Source organism: Podarcis gaigeae (genome assembly GCF_964106915.1).
Source record: "Podarcis gaigeae genome assembly, chromosome: 16".
NCBI lineage: Eukaryota > Metazoa > Chordata > Lepidosauria > Squamata > Lacertidae > Podarcis > Podarcis gaigeae.
The window spans coordinates 7,770,512-7,784,649 of NC_139693.1; the positions used below are offsets into that span (position 1 = coordinate 7,770,512).

Genomic DNA, 14,138 nt, shown 5'->3' on the forward strand with positions numbered 1-14,138 from the left:
TCAGGGGCCTCCTGCTGCTGCCGCGCCACCGGAGCACGATTTCTGTTCTCATCCTGAAGCAAAGTTCTTAACCCAAGGTACTATTTCTGGGTTAGCGGAGTCTGTAACCTGACGCATATGTAACCTGAAGCGTATGTAACCTGAGGTGCCACTGTACACCCGTACAACTAAGATTTGAGCTACCATAAACATTGACCCTGAGGCACCCCAAAGGGCGACCAGCATTTCCCTAGTTCCCTATTCTAGAGGATGATCTGTGCCTACAAATCTGGGCGCAGAATCCGGCTGCCAGCCAGGTCGACTCAGTTTGACTCAGTTCCCAGAACCAGACTCTGGGAGAAGCTTCGGGCCACTACCATCGATAGAAGGCTACTATATTTAATTCAGGTAGTACATTCAAATACGGCCCTTAGAGTCAGGTGCAGCCGGCTAGGGCACTTAACAGACCCCATTAAAACATTTTTTTTAAATATAATATTTATTAAAGTTTTTAAAATTACAAAAAGAAAAAAGAAAAATACCACATTAAACAAAATAAAACAATACATCACAATATAAAAAAGCAGAGAAATCATTAAACAAAAACAAAAACGCAGGAAAAAAATACATCAGATCTCCTCATTACTAATCTTTCATTAGCTTATTTCCTTGACCTGCTCACACCTCCCTTTTTTGTATTCTAAGTCAATTAGCCATTTCAGCAAATCTTTTCCCTCTTTTAAAATTTTTGTCCTGTAAATTGTCTTAATATAATGTAACTTTACTTTTCCTCCTTTCACCAATCAACAGTCAGTTATTCCCAAATCCTTTATATCATTCCTGCTAAAATCATATAATATTATTCCAACATCCTTCTAACAGATATTAATTTTACTATGTTTCTGTAAATAGTCTTTAAATTTCTTCCAATCTTCTTCCACCGACTCTTCTCCCTGGTCTCGGATCCTGCCAGTCATTTCCGCCAGTTCCATATAGTCCATCACCTTCATCTGCCATTCTTCCCGGGTGGGTAAATCTTGTGTCTTCCAATACTTTGCAATAAGTATTCTTGCTGCTGTTGTAGCACAGACCCCATTAAAACATTTAAGGGTGTTAGGCAAGGGTGCCCTTTAGCCCCTTTATTATTTAATTTTTATTTAAATAACCTGGTAACCACTCTCCATAACCTCGACTACCACCCTCCGAAGTTAGCAAACCAGCACATCACGGCTCTGCTTTATGCAGACGACGTGGTAATACTATCCAGAACCCCCATAGGGCTTAGAAGAGCTCTAAGAAAATTAGCTGCCTATTGTGAGACGGAATGTCTGGGGTGAGTGATATCACCTCTCAGGGAGCAATTGGATATTTGGGGTAGAGGGCTGTGCTACTTGGCAGGACTGTACCAACTTAGTGCATGTGTGTGGGTTTTGTTGCAGACAGGTTAGGGCAAGTATCTGTTTTATTTGGGTGCTTCGGCAACAGAGGTGTCTGGCAATCTATGTGAAAAAATGGTTATTTAAAAATGATTGGTTGGTTGCATTTATCACCTCCCTCTCCTGCCAAAGGAGCCCCAGGTGGCAAACAACAAATAATAAAAACATATTTAAACATCATAAAAACATTTCCAAAGAAGATGCAAACTAGGAAAGATCTCAACTTAAACGTGACAAAAAACATGAATCATAGCCCAAAAACCAATAGCCAGAGAGTTAACAACCTATAAAAACAGTCTTTAGAAGACCAGCGTCATAGGGTGGATCTTAAAACATTCAAATTCCAGAGTCTTGGAAATCTTTAAAAGACTAGCAAGTGAGCTATTCTGGTTAGCGTTCATTTTTCATGTTAGCATCAATATGTGTGCACAGCATGGCAATTGGCAAAAGTCCGCAGATGTTTCTAGTCCACAATATTTACCGTATTTTTTGCTCTATAAGACTCACTTTTTCCCTCCTAAAAAGTAAGGGGAAATGTGTGTGCATCTTATGGGGCGAATGCAGGCTGCGCAGCTATCCCAGAAGCCAGAACAGCAAGAGGGATTGCTGCTTTCACTGCATAGCAAACCCTCTTGCTGTTCTAGCTTCTGAGATTCAGATTTTTTTTTCTTGTTTTCCTCCTTCAAAAACTAGGTGCGTCTTGTGGTCTGGTGCGTCTTATAGAGCGAAAAATACGGTATTACAGAAGCCTGTCCCACACACATAACACACCTATAAACATAACAGTGGCAAATACCCTTTGTTTGGCCAGATTGACAACAATAAGAAGAAGAAGCATTATCCCTGTTCTCCAAAGATTCTCTTCCAGATCGCCTGGAGTTACTCCTCACTCACCCTAGGTGAGCAACTGTTTCACCAAGGTCGCACAGCGCTCTGACATTCCTCCTTCCCCTCTTCGGCTTCTCTTGCTCTCACTCCCAGGTGTACGGCGCTGCCATCCAGTTCTACGAGTCCTTCCCGCGGGAACGCCTCTCGGAGCGGCAGTGCATGTGGCTGAACCTCCTCACTGTCGTCGACCGGCGCCCCATCACCAGCAAATCAGTTCAGACACGCAAGAGCATCTGCGTCCTGTCCCACTGGCCCTTTTTCGACGTCTTCCGGAAATTCCTCACTTTCCTGTACCGCTACAGCATCTCGGGGCCTCACGTTCTTCCGCTCGAGGCGTAAGTTGGGGAAGCGGCCGATAGGATCGGGGCCTCTGTGTGTGGTTGCGAGGCCTAAAATGTAAGCAGAACCTTAGCTAGATAACAGCCACAGCTCCCTCTAATCTGATGTGATAGATAGCAGAATGTCTCTCCAGAGTGGTGCATGCTCTGGTTATCTCTCGCTTGGATTACTGCAATGCTATCTGTGTGGGGCTGCCTTTGAAGGTGACCCGGAAACTACAACTAATCCAGAATGCGGCAGCTAGACTGGTGATTGGGAGTGGCCACTGAGACCATATAACACCGGTCCTGCAATACCTACATTGGCTCCCAGTACGTTTCCGAGCACAATTCAAAGTGTTGGTGCTGACCTTTAAGGCTCTAAATGGCCTTGGCCCAGTATACTTGAAGGAGCATCTCCACCCCCACCGTTCTGTACGGACACTGAGGTCCAGCGCCAAGGGTTTTGTGGCAGTTCCCTCAGAAGTGAGGTTGCAGGGAACCAGGCAGAGGGCCTTCTCAGCAGTGGCGCCTGCCCTGTGGAACGCCCTCCCATCAGATGTCAAGGAAATAAACAACTATAAACAACTCCCACGAGTATAATAATAATAATAATAATAATAATAATAATAATAATAATAATAATTTATTATTTATACCCCACCCATCTGGCTGGGGTTCCCCAGCCTCTCTGGGCGGCTTTCAACAAAATATTAAAATACAGTAATGCATCAAACATTAAAAGCTTCCCTAAACAGGGCTGCCTTCAGATGTCTTCTAAAAGTTTGGTAGTTGTTCTCTTTGACATCTGGTGGGAGGGCGTTCCACAGGGCAGGTGCCACCACCGAGAAGGCCCTCTGCCTGGTTCCCTGTAACTTGGCTTCTCGCAGTGAGGGAACCGCCAGAAGGCCCCCGGCACTGGACCTTAGCGTCCAGGCAGAACGATGGGGGTGGAGACGCTCCTTCAGGTATACAGGACCGAGGCCATTTAGGGCTTTAAAGGTCAGCACCAACACTTTGACTTGTGCTCAGAAACATACTGGGGGGCCAATGTAGGCTATCCCTGTCCAGATAGGGGCCACCAGCCGAAGCTGATGGAAGGCTCTGCAACTTTAAAGGAGGAAAAGACAAATTCCTGGAGGAGAGGGCTCTCAGTGGCTTCTAGCCACAATGTTTATGCTCTGCCCGCACAGCTGGAGGGCAGTAATGCTTCTGAATCGGGCGGATCATTGGCCTGATCCCACAGAGCTCTTCCTATGCCTGTAAGCTGCTGTTACAGGGCAGAGATGGCGGTTGTGGTTTTATTTAGGGTGTGTGTGTGTAGGGGTGTTCTTCTTCCCTGTGACTTCTCTGTTGCTCTTTCCAGGCACATCTCTCATTTCATGCACCATGTCCCCTTCCCATCTCCACAGCGGCCTCGGATCCTGGTTCAGGTAAGCAGAAAGCGGAACCTTTGCTCATCCTGTTGTTGGCAGCGGGGGGGAAGGGGTTGCAGGTCGCACCTTCCCCGGGTGATGGGGAATCAGCTGGGCAATTCCATTGTGTTAGCAGTAGTGTTGTGGCAAACTCAGAGGTGCACATTGCGTTCATCATAGTCACAACCGCACTTCCTTGCCACTGTACCCCCTTCTAAGATTATACATAATCTTATACATATGCATTATACATATGCATTGTTATTATTGTTGTTATTGTTATATTATTTCAATTTATATAATGCCCAGGAGGTCCCAGGACGGTGCACAACATTATAAAAACACATTACATTATAAAAACACATAATGAAAAGCATACCAACAGACAGCCTAATAATAAAATAGTCGTCATGCTAACAGTCCTCTCCCCCACGGTTTCACAGGCCATAGATCAGGCACAGGCCAACTCCAGCCCTCCAGATGTTTGGGACTACAGTTCCCATCATCCCTAGCTAACAGGACCAGTGGTCAGGGATGATGGGAATTGTAGTCCCAAAACAGCTGGAGGGCCAAGTTTGGCCATGCATGGAGCCTTAAAAGCTCCCCTTTTCATGCTGGTTGGCTTCCTCTAGGATGCTGTGAATTGACAGATCCTGCTGCTAAAACGGTAATGGGTCTTTGATACACCCCCGCAACCCTAGACCGCTACACCTCTGTCTGTCAGGCAGCTGAAGAACGAGCCATTAGTCAAGAAGGACCTTCTACGTAATAACCATTTGCTCAACCCCTGAGTGATGCTTGGAGAGAGGCCCTTAGTTCTTAGCTGGTCAGTCAGGCTACCTGAAACCCTGGATAGCTGTGCCTCCAGTCTGTATAGGAAATTCTGAGCTGGATAGATATTGACAGTATAAAACAAGGCTAACTGGAAGAATCCGACAGCAGGGCGATGAGAAATTCCAAAAAGAATGGTCCAAATTTATGGAAAACTGTACATAAATAAAGACACTCACAGGACTGAAATAAAACTCATAATGTTTATTGTAAACATTTGGTAAGGCCACAAGATGTAATGCTGTAATGTATGTCTAAAGTATAATACAAAAAATTATTAAGGAATTATAGACATTTATAGAATGTATATATAGTAATCACTCTTAAGTAAGAGCAATGTAGAGAAGCCAGAAGAGGAGTGGAGGGAAGTTAATTCAGATAAGATATAGATTGAAAGGAGAATAATATTGTTAAGCTGTATTGTGTTTAAGACATTTGGGAAAAAATAATAAAAATTATTGGGGGGGGGAGAGAAAGTATAAAACTGGGAATCTGAAGATTATGGTTCATCCAGGGCGGAGGATTGAGAAGTGACCTCCGACCTCTGATGGACATGCATGTTTTGCAGTACAGTGGTACCTCGAGTTACAAACACTTCGGGTTACAGACTCCGCTAACCCAGAAATATTACCTCGGGTTGAAAACTTTGCTTCAGGATGAGAACAGAAATTGTGTAGCAGCAGGAGGAGGCCCCATTAGCTAAAGTGGTACCTCAGGTTAAGAACAGACCTCCGGAACGAATTAAGTTCGTAACCAGAGGTACTACTGTAATCTAAGTGTCGCGCTAATAAAGGACAACTTTTAGTCTGCACTGCTGATTGTTTGGGCTGTATCTAAAGCTGTGTTTTCTCTGTAAGGAATCACTCAGGAGTCGGTTCTTCTCTGTCTCTCCCCCCTCCCTTCTTTTTGCCTGTCCAGATGTCTTCCTATGATAACATGCTCCTGTGCCAGCCTGTTTCATCTCCTCTGCCACTCAGGTATGCTCTTCTGACAGAATTAGATCTGCTGCTAGCTTAACTCCAGTTTCACCCAAGGGAACTTCTGCCTGGACCAGTGTGTCGCGTGAAACTACAGTCTGGCTCATGCGGGACCATGTTCAAAGTGTAACTCTTAGTTAATAATAATAATAATAATTTACTATTTATACCCCGCCCATCTGGCTGAGTTTCCCCAGCCACTCTGGGCGGCTTCCAATCAAGTGTTGAAAACAATAGAGCATTAAATATTAAAAACTTCCCTAAACAGCGCTGCCTTCAGGTGTCTTTTAAAAAGAAGATAGCTACTTATTTCCTTCACATCTGAAGGAAATGTGTGCCACAGGGTGGGCGCCACTACCGAGAAGGCCCTCTGTCTGGTTATAAACAGCTTGGGATGAGTTTTCCTGTGAGATTGATTTATCCCATGCATGCCTACTTGACCACTGCAGTCTGAAGAACTGGGACTGTTGCAGGTGCCACGTAATACCACTATGTGTTTATAATAAATTGATATCTCATCGTGGCAGCACACAAACCTTGGAACTCCCTGCCTATTGACAAGCACCTTCGCTAGATTCCTTTCAGTGCCTGCTTAGAAACGTTTTAAGTCAAGCCTATCCTAGACATGTGGGACGCGGGTAGCGATGTGGGTTAAACCACAGAGCCAAGGTTTGCCAATCAGAAGGTTGGCGGTTCGAATCCCCACGACGGGGTGAGCTCCTGTTGCTCGGTCCTTGCTCCTGCCCACCTAGAAGTTCAAAAGCACAAACTGCAAGTAGATAAATAGGTACCACTCTGGCGGGAAGGTAAACGACATTTCTGTGCGCTGCTCTGGTTCGCCAGAAGCGCTTAGTCCTGCTGGCCACATGACCCGGAAGCTGTACGCCGGCTCCCTCGGCCAATAAAGCGAGATGAGCGCTGCAACCCCAGAGTCGGCCACGACTGGACCTAATGGTCAGGGGTCCCTTTACCTTTACTATCCTATACATGTAGTGTCCTGACATGGGTTTTAATCTGGGTTTTTAAAAACTGTTCTAACTATTAAAAGGTTTCAAATAACTGCTTTTAACTCCTTTTGTTTCCACTGTGTACATTTAAAGGAAAAATTAACAACAGTAAGCAAAGATGAAAACATGTCAGCCTCCACATGTCTGAATAGGCTTCCCTAAACAAAAATGCTTTTTTGCAGGCGCCAAAAACTTTTAAATTAAATTCAGTAGTAATTTTTTAATATGGAATTACTGGTGGAGAAGCTGCCTTGATCTTTGCCTCAGGCGTCAAAATGCCTTGGGCTGGCCTTGTTATTTGTATATAATGTGGGAGAATGTAACCAGACTAGCTTTCCTGGGATGGTGGAACTGAGCGCCTTGGGTTCTTAAAGGGCTTAGTGAGTCGGTTGCCTTTTCACCAACCACGACCTTCTCTCCTTACAGTGGCGCCAGCTTCCTCACCCTGCTGCAGACGCTGGGTCCCGAAAACGCCGTGGCCCTCCTGGTGGCAGTTCTCACGGAGCAGAAGCTGCTCATCCACTCTCTGCGGCCGGACGTCTTGACCAGCGTGGGCGAAGCCTTGGTCTCTGTGAGTCAGGGCTCCTGGGTGGCCTTTTGGGGTTCAGGTGGGGCGGAAGACGGGGGGGGGCAGGAATAGGTGGAGCCAAAGACCACGACAGGCAGAGCCAGCTAAACCCACATTCACCCCATACCTTTAAAGCTCTATGATGCTGGTTTCAACCACTGTGGCTTCCCCTCAAGAAGTCAGCTATGATTAAATGGGCCCAAGACTTTGGCCATAAAATAGATATGAGCCAATGGGAATAGAATAGAATAGAATAGAATAGAATAGAATAGAACAGAATAGAATAGAATAGAATAGAATAGAATTTATTACTTATTACTTATTACTTATTACTTATTACTTCCATAGTTTCAGTTACAGATAGGTAGCCGTGTTGGTCTGGCATAGTCAAAACAAAATAAAAATAAAAAAATTCCTTCCAGTGGCACCTTAAAGACCAACTAAGTTAGTTCTAGGTATGAGCTTTCGTGTGCATGCACACTTCTTCAGATACACAGTGTATTTTTATTTTGTTTTTACTTATTACTTATTACTTATTATTTATACCCCACCCATCTAACTGGGTTTCCCCAGCCACTCTGGGCAGCTTCCAACAAAGTATTAAAATACACTGGTCTGTTAAACATTAGAAGCTTCCCTAAACAGGGCTGCCTTCAGATGTCTTCTAAAAGTCTGGTTGTTGTTCTTCTCTTTGACATCTGGTGGGAGGGGTGGGTGGGGAAACTTATGGAAAGTAAACTGGAAATTTACGGTGTGCTAAACCAGCGAGCCTCTTGAGCTTGCTGATCAGAAGGTCGGCAGTTCGAATCCCCGTGACAGGGTGAGCTCCCGTTGCTCGGTCCCTGCTCCTGCCAACCTAGCAGTTCGAAAGCACGTCAAAGTGCAAGTAGGTAAATAGGTACCGCTCCAGCGGGAAGGTAAACGGCGTTTCCATGCGCTGCTCTGGTTCGCCAGAAGCGGCTTAGTCATGCTGGCCACATGACCCAGAAAAACTCTGCGGACAAACACCGGCTGCCTCAGCCACTAAATCGAGATGAGCGTCGCAACCCCAGAGTCGTTCACGACTGGACTTAACTGTCGGGGGTCCTTTACCTTTTTTATACTCTAAGGGAGAACCTTTAAAAAATGTTATATTGTTGGTATTTGACCCCTGGAAACCATCAAAAATGTATAGAAGCGTCCCCAATACCTGCTGGTGATGTGGAGAAGCAGGCGGTACCATGTATGATATGTGGTGGATGTGTAAAAAGATCAAAGCCTTCTGGAATGATATTTATTTAGAACGTTAAAAAATGTTAAAAGGTGAAGGGTGGCTTACAGCACATAAAAAAAATTCAATACCCAGAGTGGTTTAACCAGGCGTAGGCAAATTCGGCCCTCCAGATGTTTTGGGACTACATCTCCCATCATCCCTGACCACCGGTCCTGTTAGCTAGGGATGATGGGAGTTGTAGTCCCAAAACATCTGGAGGGCCGAGTTTGCCTGTGCCTGGGTTTAACAACCATTCTTCCCAGGAAACTCTGGGAGTTGTAGCTCTGTGAGCGGGAATTCTCATCACCCATAAAAAAATACAGTTCCCGGGGGGTGGGAGGGAGAGAAGTTTGAAGTGGGATAGCACTGCTTTAATTGTGCAGTGCATATGGGCCCGTGGTCTCCTCCATCTAGGCCTCGCAACGTATTTTTATTCCCCTGCCAGATCCTTCCCCAGCCCTCACCTCTGCGTTTGCCCCCCCCAGATGATATTCCCGCTGCACTGGCAGTGCCCTTACATCCCCCTCTGCCCGCTCACCCTGGCCGACGTGCTGTGCGCCCCGGTGCCCTTCATCGTCGGGGTCCACTCCAGCTACTTCGACCTCTACGACCCGCCGCACGACGTCATCTGCGTCGATCTGGACACCAACACCATCTTCCAGTGAGTGCCGCAAGCGGATGGGGGGGCGCAACCTGCTCCCCACCCCCCTTGCAAGGACTCCCCGCCGCCCCCTTCTCTCTCTTTTTAAACCTGTTTGTTTTATTAATTTTTAAGAGATTGGCACAAATCGTCCCTGCATCAATATAAATGACTTTCGGGGCTTAAGATTCCCCTCATTCGTATTACAGTAATTAGCAAAGGGTGCCCCCCCCCACTTTGCGTGGAGCAGTGGTTAGAGTGTCGGGCCAGGTGCTTGGAGACCAGGGTTCGAATCCCACTTGATCACGAGGCTCACTCCCTGGGACAAGTCCCTGCCTTTCAGTCTAAGCTACCTCACAAGGTTGTTTGGGGGAATAAACGAGGAGAACCCTGAGGCCATCTTGAGCTCTGTGGAAAGGAAAAGGAGGTGGGATATAAATGCTACAAATAAATAAAAATCATAATTATAATAATTAAAAGAGGCCTGCTCCTTGGGAGAAAGGCGATGGCAAACCTAGACAGCATCTTAAAAAGCAGAGACATCACCTTGCCAACAAAGGTCCGTATAGTCAAAGCTCTGGTTTTCCCAGTAGTGATGTATGGAAGTGAGAGCTGGACCATAAAGAAGGCTGATCGCCAAAGAATTGATACTTTTGAATTCTGGTGTTGGAGGAGACTCTTGAGAGTCCTATGGACTGCAAGAAGATCAAACCTCTCCATCCTTAAGGAAATCAGCCCTGAGTGCTCACTGGAAGGACAGATCCTGAAGCTGAGGCTCCAGTACTTTGGCCACCTCATGAGAAGACCTGGAAAAGACCCTGATGTTGGGAAAGATGGAGGGCACAAGGAGAAGGGGACGACAGAGGACGAGATGGTTGGACAGTGTTCTCGAAGCTACCAGCATGAGTTTGACCAAACTGCGGGAGGCAGTGGAAGACAGGAGTGCCTGGCGTGCTCTGGTCCAGGGGGTCACGAAGAGTCGGACACGACTAAACGACTAAACAACAACAATTTATTATTTATACCCCGCCCACCTGGCTGGGGTATAAATAATAAATTATGGGTTAAAACAGTTGTTGTTTTTTGTTAATTCAAGGTTCTTCAGCGGCCATCCCTCTATAGATAAATCTGTGGGTCTCTCCATTAGTATCCCACTGTTCCTGAGGGAGCTCAAGGTAGAGAATACAGTTTCCCCCCTTATTCCCCCCCCCCTGTGACGTAGGGTAGGCCGAGAGTGAGCGGCTGGCCAGAGGTCATGCCCAGCAAGGTTCGTGGCTCAGGGGATTCAAACCCTGCTCTCTCCCAGCTTCTAATCCAGAAGTCTGGCTCACTGGATCTCACTCCCTGCTTGCTGTTTGTCTTCGTGCAAGCTTTCCCTGATGGGGAATCAGCTGGGGAATCTGTGTTCAAAAGAGCAACTCTGGGAAGGTGTCCACTTTGCAAGTGGGGAGCAGGCTGGGGGGGGGACGCCGTGGCTGCAGGGCGGGCCAGCAGGAGGCACTAACCATAAAGGCAGCTTTGCTCCATGCGCAGGTGCGAGGAAAGGAAGCTGCTGTCGACACGGTCGCTGCCTCGGAAACCTTGCAAGGTGCTCTTGGCTTGCTTGAACTCCCTGTACCATCAGCTGGATGAAAGTGAGTAGTCCGTGCACGCAGGAGAGAGTTGGAGGGAATTAGGATGAGAGGGGATGCAAATGATGTGACACGAAACCATGGCTAACGCTCCTCTCTTTCCTCCATCCAAACAAGCAAGAGGCATAACCGTGGTTCATGGACATATTCCACCCTGGTAGACGCACTCAGGGAAGGGGTGCAACAGGGTCTGTGTGGGAGTCTGGCAAGGGGAAGTCCCAAGAGAAAAATAGAGAGGCCTGGAAGGCCCTCCCCATAGGTCTGCGGTTCCTTGTTGTTAATGCAAGCCAAGGTTTATAAACCAACAAACCATGGTTTAGGCCACTCTGTCTGGCCCTTGGTACTTTCCCCAGGCCACACCCCTCAGAACTCTCCTCTGCCATGCCCCTCTCTCCAGGCCACACCCCTCAGGACTCTCCTCTGCCACGCCCCTCTCCCCAGCCACACCCCTCAGGACTCTCCTCTGCCACGCCCCTCTCCCCAGGCCACACCCCTCAGAACTCTCCTCTGCCACGCCCCTCTCTCCAGGCCACACCCCTCAGGACTCTCCTCTGCCACGCCCCTCTCCCCAGCCACACCCCTCAGGACTCTCCTCTGCCATGCCCCTCTCCCCAGGCCACACCCCTCAGGACTTTCCTCTGCCACGCCCCTCTCCAGGCCACACCCCTCAGAACTCTCCTCAGCCACACCCCTCCAGGCCACACCCCCTCATACCAACCCGGGTGCCTGGGTGGATGATAGAAAGACGAGTCTGTGTAGAAACTAGCCTACTGTACAATGCCGTACAACTTTTCATTTTGTTTATCCAACCACTTTTGCCCTCAGAAGGCTACGCATAACAGAATGCGGCCCAGGGACGGAGAGCGTCTCCCAGCCCCCTGGGCTGGATCTGGCCTTGTATGAGTCAGGTTCCTTGGCTCCTCTTTCTCACTAGCAGAAGAAGCTTCCAATACAGTACCAGTTCCTGGGAATAATATTTGTGGAGAGTGTTGTTTCACTCAGGGGCTGCTTTGGGGCTGCACATTGGGGAATCTGGTTGAGCACAGTGAGAACAGGATATTGGACTGAGACGGCCAGACTCTTCTGATGTTCAAATGCTTGTGTGCTTCCTGTCCCAGAAGACTGGGCCCCGCTAGTACCAAACTACCTGTTTTTGTAACGTGGTTTCTATGTTTTATTCTTTTTTTGGGGGGGTGTAATATTAAGAAGCACGGGTGGTGCTGTGGGTTAAACCACAGAGCCTAGGACTTGTCAATCAGAAGGTCGGCGGTTCAAATCCCCGCAACGGGGTGAGCTCCCGTTGCTCGGTCCCTGCTCCTGCCAACCTAGCAGTTCGAAAGCGCACCAAAAAGTGCAAGTAGATAAATAGGTACCCCTCCGGCGGGAAGGTAAACGGCGTTTCCGTGCGCTGCTCTGGTTCGCCAGAAGCGGCTGAGTCATGCTGGCCACATGATCCGGAAGCTGTACTCCGGCTCCCTCAGCCAATAAAGCGAGATGAGCGCCGCAACCCCAGAGTCAGTCACGACTGGACCTAATGGTCAGGGCTCCCTTTACCCTTAATATTAAGAGACTTAGAAATGCTTAGAACAGGGTGTCCAAACTTTTTTCAAAGAGGGCCAGATTTGATGAACTGAACATGCATGAGGGCCAGCCAAAGCTGTTAAGCTTTTCTTCCAGCATTTGGGGGGATTTTACAACAGGAAATAAACTGCCACAGGGGCTGGATTCAATCAGCAGGCGGGCAGGATTAGGCCCTCGGGCCGGACTTTGAACATGCCTGGCTTACAAACAAATTTCATTGCAACCTTTTCAGAATCATAAAATTTGGGAGTGATACCCATACAAAGATGGGTCTGAGCCCCACGTTGGTAAAAAAAAAACTTCCCGTATTGGGCTAGATGAACCTTGTGGTTCTCCTTCCAGCTCTACAATTCTATGATTCTGTGAGGTAATCCTGCTGACAGGATCCCTGATAGGTTGGCCAACCAACCTCTGCTAAGAAACCACGAGGGCAGCCTTTCTCAACCTGTGGGTCCCCAGATGTTGCTGGACTACAACTCCCATCATCCCAACTAACAAGGCCAGAGCTCAGGGATGATGGGAGTTGTAGTCCAACCACATCTGGGGACCCACAGGTTGGGAACCGCTGCACTAGGGTAAGAGAGCTTGAATACCTCTCCTGAACGCCCTTGTCGCCCTCTCCTCCTCAGTGTACAACCGGCCCGTCGAAGAAGCGACCCTGGAATTCCTGCTGACTGACTACGACCTCATCTACGGCCGGCGGAAACAGCTGGAACTGGACATCCAGGGGGCTTTCCTGCGCTTCATGGCCTGCCTCCTCAAGGGCTATCGCTGCTACCTCCTGCCCATCACACAGGCGCCCTCTGAAAAGACCCGCGACTCCAGTAGCCTCTTCAACCTCCAGGGTACGGCAAGAAAGAGGAGGGAGCTGTCGCGGCGCCCGGGTCCTGTGTGGACAGGAGGACAGGATGCTCGGCTAGAGGGGCCACGGGCCTGATCCACCAGCCAGGCTCTTAGAACCGTAGAATTGTCTGGCCCAGCTCCCTGCAGTGCTGGGATCTATCACCCCATGTGGGGCTCAAACCCACAGCCCTGAGATTAAGATTCTCATGCTCTTGCGACTGAGCTATCTTCTTATGTTCCAGTGAGGGAGGGCATATTCATGGAGGATATCATCATGGTCGCAGGGACTCTATTCTGCCTCCCAAGATGACATAGACCATCGAGACGTATAAAAAGTAGACATGTGTTTTAGTTTTATTTTCAGCTTTGTCATTGATCCTTTCTTTTGAAATCTTCAAACAGTTATTTTTTCTGATAATTTCGTCACTTTATTTTTGCCAAACCTCTTTGAGGTTTTCTGCTTGTTTTCTGCAATCATACAGTAGATAAATTTTACAAGATGCGTACGTAGCAACAACCAAATGTTTGAGGCTTTTTGCTTTTTTTTATAAGCAGTATACAAAGCGGTATACACAGCGGGTGGAGCTGTGGGTTAAACCACAGAGCCTAGGACTTGCTGATCAGAAGGTCGGCGGTTCGAATCCCCATGATGGGATGAGCTCCCGTTGCTCGGTCCCTGCTCCTGCCAACCTAGCAGTTCGAAAGCGCACCAAAAAGTGCAAGTAGATAAATAGGTACCGCTCTGGCAGGAAGGTAAACGGCGTTTCTGTGCG

General features: G+C 47.9%; 1 protein-coding gene across 4 annotated transcripts in view; it reads left to right on the plus strand.

The window, feature by feature from the left end:
• Positions 1 to 14,138, plus strand: part of DENND4B (DENN domain containing 4B) — a 56,885-nt gene that overhangs the window by 19,056 nt on the left and 23,691 nt on the right. For all 4 annotated transcript variants that reach the window (XM_083715494.1, XM_083715492.1, XM_083715495.1 and 1 more), the window contains 7 exons: positions 2,397 to 2,638; positions 3,987 to 4,053; positions 5,785 to 5,843; positions 7,277 to 7,421; positions 9,156 to 9,331; positions 10,844 to 10,944; positions 13,152 to 13,367. In XM_083715494.1, coding sequence (XP_083571620.1) covers positions 2,397 to 2,638; positions 3,987 to 4,053; positions 5,785 to 5,843; positions 7,277 to 7,421; positions 9,156 to 9,331; positions 10,844 to 10,944; positions 13,152 to 13,367 — 1,006 coding nt within the window. The remainder of the gene's footprint in view (positions 1 to 2,396; positions 2,639 to 3,986; positions 4,054 to 5,784; positions 5,844 to 7,276; positions 7,422 to 9,155; positions 9,332 to 10,843; positions 10,945 to 13,151; positions 13,368 to 14,138) is intronic.